The 8,762-nt window shown below is 37.8% G+C and overlaps 1 protein-coding gene across 1 annotated transcript in view; it reads left to right on the top strand.

Annotated features, from left to right (window-relative positions):
• The first annotated feature begins 1,419 nt into the window (after nucleotides 1-1,419).
• The window catches only part of GC (group-specific component (vitamin D binding protein)), a 68,862-nt gene continuing 61,519 nt past the window's right edge, over nucleotides 1,420-8,762 (top strand). Inside the window, exon 1 of the mRNA XM_012659834.1 lies at nucleotides 1,420-1,593. Coding sequence (XP_012515288.1) covers nucleotides 1,536-1,593 — 58 coding nt within the window. The 5' untranslated portion in view covers nucleotides 1,420-1,535. The remainder of the gene's footprint in view (nucleotides 1,594-8,762) is intronic.

Here is an 8,762-nt window from a genome sequence, read left to right as displayed (position 1 = left end):
TTTTCCAACTGGCTAGACTCTATTTTCTGAAACTAACATGCAAGTATTTTCAGGATAGCTAGAGAATCTGACTAAAGGTGTGAGTGCTTCACGCAGTTGATTGAGATTGTGATGGAGTCTGCCCCTGCGGTTAATCCCTGGCTATTGAGTCGATAATTAAATTTTAAATGACTTGTTTATGAGACCCAGGACACAGGGTGGGCTTTAAAATCTTCTGAGTTCAAGGCCCCATTAGTTCCAATGATTTTCTCAGAGATTATCCATTTAGAGAGCCACTGGGGTAAAGTGGCAATAACTAGAATAATAGGTAACATGCATGCATGTTGCCACGTGTTGGATGTTGCAGTAAGCCCTGTACATGGATTATCTTAACTAACCTCACAACTATCTTGAGATAAAGGTACCAAGAGTTATCACCACATCGCATATGAGGAAAAGGGGGCTGAGAGAGGCAAAGTAAGTTTCCCATGGTTGCACAGCAGCAGTAACAGCTAAGTAGGGATTTGATTCTAGAGCCTGTATCCTCAATCCATACTTGACCATTTCCTGAAAAGACGGCTACTGCAAAAACCAGGAGTGGAGCTGATCTAGTTTCAAGGAACGATCACTCCCCATACCTCTCTAGACAAGTCACAGAATCTGCCTGGTGTTCAGTTCTCTGTTCTGTAAAATGAAGATGCTGAATTCCATGTCCTACGAGGCCACTGTGAGCTCTCAAGTTACGTTATCGTAAAATATACCAGTTATGTACTATTAGTAAAAGGAGCTTTTAAACTAAACGTAGGGAGTCCCAGATTTACCACTAACTTTTTATGATTGGTGACAAGTCATTTAACCCACCCAGTTATTATTTGCCTCACTTCAAAGGTTATTTTTAATATATATGTCAGTGCTTCAAAAGTATAATATGGCATATTAATAGAAAGGAATCTTCCATCATCTCAAATAAAATTGTCTTATAGCATTGAAATTATGGATTTGAGGAATTGTGCTGAATTGACTTCTCAGTCTTTTTTTCCCCTTATTACTTGGAACATCTAGTCGGCAATATTTTAAGGTAACGCTTATTGGTAGCAGATTTAAACAAAGGGGGGCGGGGGGAGGACAGATATCATGTCTCCAATTTTCCATTTATACATGAGAAAGGTAGGGAAGGTCCCAAGAAGACACACAGCCCTATAAAGAGAAGACAAATGTGTCCATTACAAATACACTAAATAAATTTTAGTGGAGAACAGCAGTGGAAAATACTCTATATGCTTTGGCTCTTTTTCAGTTTGACAAAGTTAATGATTAAAATCTCCTAGAATTTCCACTACAGTATCTCCAGGGTGTCTATTTGCCTTGATTGATGATATTATTTGATCTCTTTTGGGCCAAGGATGACTGCCCCTTGCTTCTGTGTAGAGATTAATAATTGATTAGTTCATAGGCAGGAATCTTAGTAAAAGGGAACTGGCTACTTTAGACTATCATCTCTTACATGGTAACTACAGGAGGTGGCAGGTGCCGCAGGAACCTTCCCTGGTAGAAACATGAAGAGAGTCCTGGTTTTCCTGCTTGCTGCAGCCCTTGGGCATGCTCTAGAGAGAGGTGAGACTTCTTATGTTGTGACTATTTACGAGATGTCTTACTAATTTAATTTTCTGTTAGCACTTTCAAAGTGATATTACAAGGTAAGAAACAGAATAATTGATGAGTATGTTGGGGAGAGAGAGAAGGATCAAGGAGAGATTAATCTGAGCTCAACTATGCCATAGAGCACTGAATTGGAATAGGCAAAAAAAATCAAGATAAGAATATCATGAATGAAAGTAAATGGAATTATATAATTTGTCAATTATCCCTGTCATTTGTTGATAAACAAGACCTAAAGAGAATGGTTTGAAATTAGAAATTTGTTAAAAGATAACACAAATGAAGACTGTGATCTATCACTAATCATTTATTCAAAATTCAAATATTTATTATCATTGGGCGTATAATATACTATGTCAATGATGCATGACGTCATCTGAAAGATTTCTTTGATCCTCTTCAAGGAATCCTATACATGCAATATTTGAAAAGGCATTAGAGTTTTTAAAATACCCCTCACACAAAATGAAAATTTTCTATAGTTATGAAACACAACCATAAATAAGATAATTGAGGTATGTTTTTCAATAAAATTATTCTTCAGGTAGTGTCTTCATCGTTGGGCAATGTTTAAAACTTTTTAAATAATATAAGCTGAGTATGTGAAGTATACAATTTTATGAATTCTGCAGACTGGGAACTTTCCATACTTTGTTTCAATTTACTTTTCTGGCTGATTCTTTACTGTTTATAAGGGAATCTGCATTTGTCCTGACTTGCAAAATTAAAATTTTCATTTAGTACTGTCAGCTAACAACTTCACCTAACTCATGCATTAGTATTCATATTAGTAATGTATTTAACCAGTGGACTAAAATATGTATTCCCAGGAATTACCAGCTATTAACTGTAACACAAACAACCTTGCTTCTAATTTTTTGTTATTCTTTTTACATTTGCTTTTTGTTGATCTTACTTTCTCCATTCAAATTATTTTAAATCGTGTCTTACTCATCCACAGATTCTGAAGTAAACTGTGAGTTATTAGGTAAGACTAAAAAATCTTTCTCAGACAGAGTGAGATATAAAAAAAATAAACAAATAAACTGTTTCCCTTACAAGATTCTGAATAGGCCAAGTCCCAAGAAACTCTGAAATCTTACTTCTTTGCCCAGGGTTTTGCCGGGGCAAATCTGATCCTCAAAAACCCCACCAAAGCAGGTTCAGATCAGTATCGTCAAACACAGAAGGTCCAGTAATGGCTGGGTCTTGGAATTCTCTATGGAGGCCATAACCAGGAACAAGAGTCATCATCTGGTCTGCTGACACAGTAAGTGTGCATTGGCTTCACCTCAAATTACAGTGTCCTTTGGAGAATAACAGAGAATTCTGCAATCTCCATTTCAACATTCTCAGCAGTCCTCGGACTCTGATAAAAATGGGTTCAAAAATATCCCCCAATTTTGCCCCCTTGAAGATCTGAACTTCATTCCTATTACCCAGGTACCATAAGTTGGATGATATCTGGAGATGTATAAAATATATTTGTAAGCTATAAATATTCACTATTTGGGACAGAAATCCTAATCCATCAATCCTCTATTTTGTAATACTTGAGCATGGTTCAAAGGCCAAGTCAGTGATTTACCTAAAAGCCAAGTGTGTTCTCTCCTGGCAGGAAGTTACAAAGTGTATAAATTAAAGTAATTCTGAGGACTCAGGTCTGAGTAGCCTTGGATGGTGGGGGATTGGTTTGGGCTGCAGATTTCTCTCCCTGATACAGTTCTAGAGAGCTGACCACCTACAGCATTTATATAGACACCTATTCCAAAGTGTATTACATTCAAGCCTTAATCTTGAAAACAGTTTCTATGGCCAAGTATATTTAAGAAACGAGCCACCTGTTAGTCTTTCTTGGTGGATTTACGATCAACATCTTTATTCTCCTAAAGGTTCTGAGAAACCTACAAGAAAGAAATCTTATTTAACTCAGAGTTTCCCAAACATGTTGACTTTTTCTAAAATGCCTATATCTATGGAACTATTTTTTAGAAGCCACGGGTCTAAAATGGATACTGCTACAGCTCAACACGAACCCTTGGGTGTATCTTGGAGAAAAGGGCTTACCAAATCTGCCAAATCTGAATGGCGTTACGAGAAAACCTCTACGCATTTTTGCCGCCCCATAAGCAGCAAGGTGGCAGCGTTTGCCAGTTTCCTCCATGTGGCTTCCATCCCCAAGACTAAAATGAAAACAATACTCATCCATAATGTATCTTTCCTCTTTCCAAAAAACAAGCAACAGAGGCGGCTGACACAGCTACACAGTTACTAAGGTAATAACGCCAACAGGAAATAAACCACTGCAGTTGATAAGAGCTGTTGGCAAGAATAGGGTTTATTATGAACATTTTTCTTTTTGCTTTGAGCATTTTGTCCTCAGCATACATATTTTCATTAAACATGATATCAAACTGCAAGAAGAAAGTAAGTCCCCTTGGGGTTGGTGGGTAAGCTATATTTTTCCTTCTCTTCCTTCCCTGTCAAAACAGCCTTCGATGAGGGCTGGAGTCAGAGAGGGAGCTAAGCTCATCATCAAAAGCAATGTTAACCTCCCTGCAAATCAATAGCAATGTCACAGCTCGTTGTTACCGGGTACAAAGCCACAGATACAGTCACCACTAAGTGTGTGATATAAGGATTTATAACGTGCACCCTCTTTAAAAGGCCACAAGTTTAATTTATTTATGATAGAAAGAAGATAAAGAAATCCCTAAAAGGAATTGAGGACACCCTCCCCCAGTATCTGTGGTTATCTAACTTCTTTATCCTGCCCATTGTTACCTCCTTCTACTCTTTCCTTATTCACTCTGCTCCAGCCACACTGGTGTTTGCCCGGGTGCACTCTCTACATCCTCTGTACCCCAGAGCTTTGCACTGGCTCTTCCCAATTCCTGAACATTGATTCCCCCTGACATCCTCAAGGCCCTTCCCCGAAAGCCACTTGTAGAGTGGGTTTTCCTAACCAACCTACCTCAAACAGCACCTACCACCGTATTACTCTCTATCCCCTCACCTGGCTTTATTTTTCTTCTTAGCGCTAACCACCTTACCTTCTCACGAGTTCTTCTTTGTTTGGTGTAACCAATGTAGGATGTCAAATATAAGCTCCATGCAGTCAAGGCCTTTCTGTTTCTTCCTGTAATTCTCAGTTTTAGAACACCACTTGGCATATACTAAGTGTCTAATAAATTTTTTCTCTAATATTGCAAAATTAGGATTATTAGAGTACCTACATCATACGGCAGTTTTGAGTATTAGAGGAAAATTAAATGTCAACGAGGACACATAAGAGATAACCCAGAAGGTTTAAACTCTTTATAAATGTTAATCATCGTTTTTATTATAATTATTATTAAAAGTATCTACCATAAAGGATCAGCACTAGATTTTCTGCTTTGTAATTAAAAATAGTAGCTAATATTTTATTTACAATGTTCCACCACATTTAAAATCTTTTTTTTATTTCAATGTATTACAGGGTACAAATAATTTTGGTTACATGAATCACTTTTATAATGCTTGAGTCATGGTTATAAGAGTGCCAATTACCCAAATATTGTTCATTGTACCTGTTAGGTAGGTTTTCGCCCATCCCCTCCTCCCCACTCCCCCTGGTTGATTTCCGTTGAGTTTTACTTCCCTCTATTCACATGTGTGCTCATCGGTTAGTTCCAACCTAGTAATGAGAGCATGTGGTGTTTGTTTTTCCATTCTTGTGATACTTCACTTAGCATAGTGGTCTCCAGTTCCATCTGAACTGCTACAAAAGGTGTTAATTCATCTTTTTTATGGCTGTGTAGTATTCCATGGTATACATAAACTACATTTTGTTAATTCATTCATGAATTGGTAGGCACTTGGGTTGATTCCACATCTTTGTAATTATGAATTGTGCTGCTATAAACATTCGAGTACAGGTGTCTTTTTGATAAAATGACTTCTTTTCCTTTGGGTAAACACCCAATAGTGGGATTACTGGATAAAATGGTAGGTCACCTTTCAGTTCTTTGAGGAATCTCCATGCTGGTTTCCATAGAGGTTGTACTAATGTGCAGTCCCACTGACAGTGTATGAGCATTCCTGTCTCTCTGCATCCATGCCAGCATCTATTGTTTTTGGACTTTTTAATAAAGACCATTCTGACTGGAGTGAGGTGATGACTCATTGTAGTTTTAACTTGCATTTGCCTGATGATTAGTGATGTTGAGCATTTTTTCATATGTTTATTAGCCATTTGTCTATCTTCTTTTGAAAAGCTTCTCTTCATGTCTTTTGCCCACTTCCTAATGGGATATTTTGATTTTTTTCTTGGTGATTTGCTTGAGTTCTTTGTCGATTCTGGTTATTAGTCCTTTATTGGGGGTATAGCTTGCAAATATTTTCTCCCATTCTGTAGGATGTCTATTTGCTCTCTTAATTGTTTCCTGGGTTGTACAGAAGCTTTTTAATTTACTCAAGTCCCATTTATTTATTTTCATTGTTGCTGTAATTTCCTTTGCTTCATGAATTCTTCGCCTAGGCCAATATCTAGAAGAGTTTTTCCCACATTTTCTTCTAGAATTCTTATGGTTTCATTTTGATTAAGTTTATTTCGTCCTTACAATACCACCATGAGCTTGGTACTATTATTATCCCCATTTTACAGATGAGGAAACTGAGGAAAAGAGAGTTTAAGTAACTTACCCAAGGTAACTGAGCTAGTAATAGCAAAGTCAGAATTTTATGCCAAGTAGTTGGGTTCCAAAGACAATCCTCTTGATCACTACCCTGCTGACTCTCATGAGAATGATACCTGAACTATGATCTTTCATTAAATTAAGAACAGGTATAAGAGGAAAAAAAATCAGTCACTAACACCAATTCAGGTGGAATGAAGTGAAATTCCTGCTGCCTACTGTGCACATCCACAACTGATCCAAACTCCAGTTCATCAGCATTCCACGAAGGTGACTTTGACTTCTAACTTCCCTGTTTATTTTCCCGGCACCATCACATCTGAATCATTTACTCGGTCCTTCAGAGTCTTCCTGAGTGTTATTTTATTCATTTTTATGCTCTGCATTCAATCATTTCCACACTCTATATGCTTCAGTCCTGACATAGATCAGCCTTGCAAAGAACATTCTACTGCAGAAACCTCTGCAGCATTCCCTTTGATTTGTCCCCTCCTTTACCTCCTGCGTGGATCTAGTTCTCAAGGCCCTTCACCTGGCTGTCGTAATGGCTCCCTAACCAATTCCCAACCTCCCATACCTCTGCCAACCCATTCATGTTAATGAAATACAATTTAAAAACCTGAAATAATAAGGTAAGTGAAGTCCAAAAATGAATTAATGACATAACAATCGGGGTCACTTTTGTGAGAATAATGAAATGATGGGGTGAGCATGTGCAGCTGGCAGGTGGAGATTCCAGGGATCCACCCCAAATCCAGCCTCTGTTTTAGAGTCGCTCAATGGTGGATGTGACTTCAGGCCTAAACATCAATGGATGCGTGGTAGGCAGAATAAAGGCCCAAAGACATCTACATCATAATGCTGGAAACCATGAATAGGTTGGGTTATATCGCAAAGGGAAATTAAAGTTGCAGATGTAAAAATGGTCTCTAATCTGCCAACCTTAACATTCCTCTCCTAATTCATTAACTCCTGTTGAAACCCTATGCATCACTCACGGTTCACTTGAAGTTATAGTTCCCTTCTTGAGGTTTTCTAGAATCTCTCTTCCATTGTAAAGTTTCCATCTATTCATTCATTATGCTTTGTCTCCATCTCTTCTACAGCAATGATCACTGTTGGTGTTGTATACTTATTTCTACTGTCGGACTCAGGTTCCTTAAGGATTGGTAGCTTTAGAGTTTGTTTTTGGTTTTGTTTTGTTTTGTTTTGTTTTCTTGTCTGCATGATGCCTTGTTCCTGGTGGATAGTGAATAAGGACTTATTTCATGCGTATGTATAACAGTAGTCACAAACTGATTGGCTTTAGCTAAAATAATAATAACTGACAGGTATAAGTGTTTACTATGGAGGGGGCAGGCACTGTTCTGAGCATTTTACATCCATTGATTCATTTAAGCCTCACAACAGTCCTATGCAATACAATCATCCCCATTTATAGATGAGAAAACTGAGGAATAATGGAAAACATAAGCAACTTGTCCATGGTCTCACTATTACCCAGGGCAGCAGGGATTCAAATCCGAGTAATCTGGATCCAGAGTCTCTACCCGAAATCACGGTAAAATACAGCTTCCAATGGGTATATGGGGTTTTTTTGTTTTTTTTTGGTTTTCAGTTTTTAGGTGGTTTTTTGTTGTTGTTGTTTGGTCGGTTGATTGGTTGGTTTGGGTTCTCATGGTTGGGCTAGCAAAGTGTCTTTAAAGTTTAATTTGACTAGTAAACATTTTAAAACCTAGAGATTTCACATTAAAAAAAGCATATTTCTAGCTTCTCTGAAAGCATAGAAAATATAGTAATAAGGGCCAAATTTTCATATGGCAACAATGAACTGGAGCTGAATTGTGACTGCCCCTTTTGGGCTAGACCCATGGTTCCACCACCGGGCATTTAATCCTTTCTGCCCTCAGATCAAATGTAAGCTAGGGTTCCTAGACCCAATGAGCATTTGAATTTACTATTCTTGGTGTCTCAACTAAAAACAGTTGTTAGAGACTTAGTACCATCTAAGGAAAGGAATATTAACAAATGATTGTCTCTTTGCATTAAAAATAGTCAAAATGATTAGTTATCAACCATTTATATTAATATCATCAATAAATGAAATCACATATGAATTCTTTAAATATGTTTACGTTTAACAGAGTGTTTTTCATCCTAGAGAAGTAAAACTTACTCAACATTTTTATATGTGAATGACTGTGATTTTGGTATTTAGTAAAGATAAAAATATAACAGCAAGAATACGGTATGTATGTATGTATGTATTTATTGATTGATTGATTGACTGACTGACTGGCTGAGTCTTGCTCGGTCACCCAGGCTGGAGTGCAGTGGCACAATCCAGCTCACTGCAACCTCCACCTCCAGGGCTCAAGCGATCCTCCTGCCTCAGCCTCCTGAGTACCTTGGACTACAGGAGTGCTCTGCCACGCCCACTTCATT

The sequence above is a fragment of the Propithecus coquereli genome, unplaced genomic scaffold, assembly GCF_000956105.1.
Source record: "Propithecus coquereli isolate 6110/MARCELLA unplaced genomic scaffold, Pcoq_1.0 Scaffold64, whole genome shotgun sequence".
NCBI lineage: Eukaryota > Metazoa > Chordata > Mammalia > Primates > Indriidae > Propithecus > Propithecus coquereli.
Note: the sequence above shows the minus strand (reverse complement) of the source record. Positions and strands in the feature narration are given on the sequence as shown.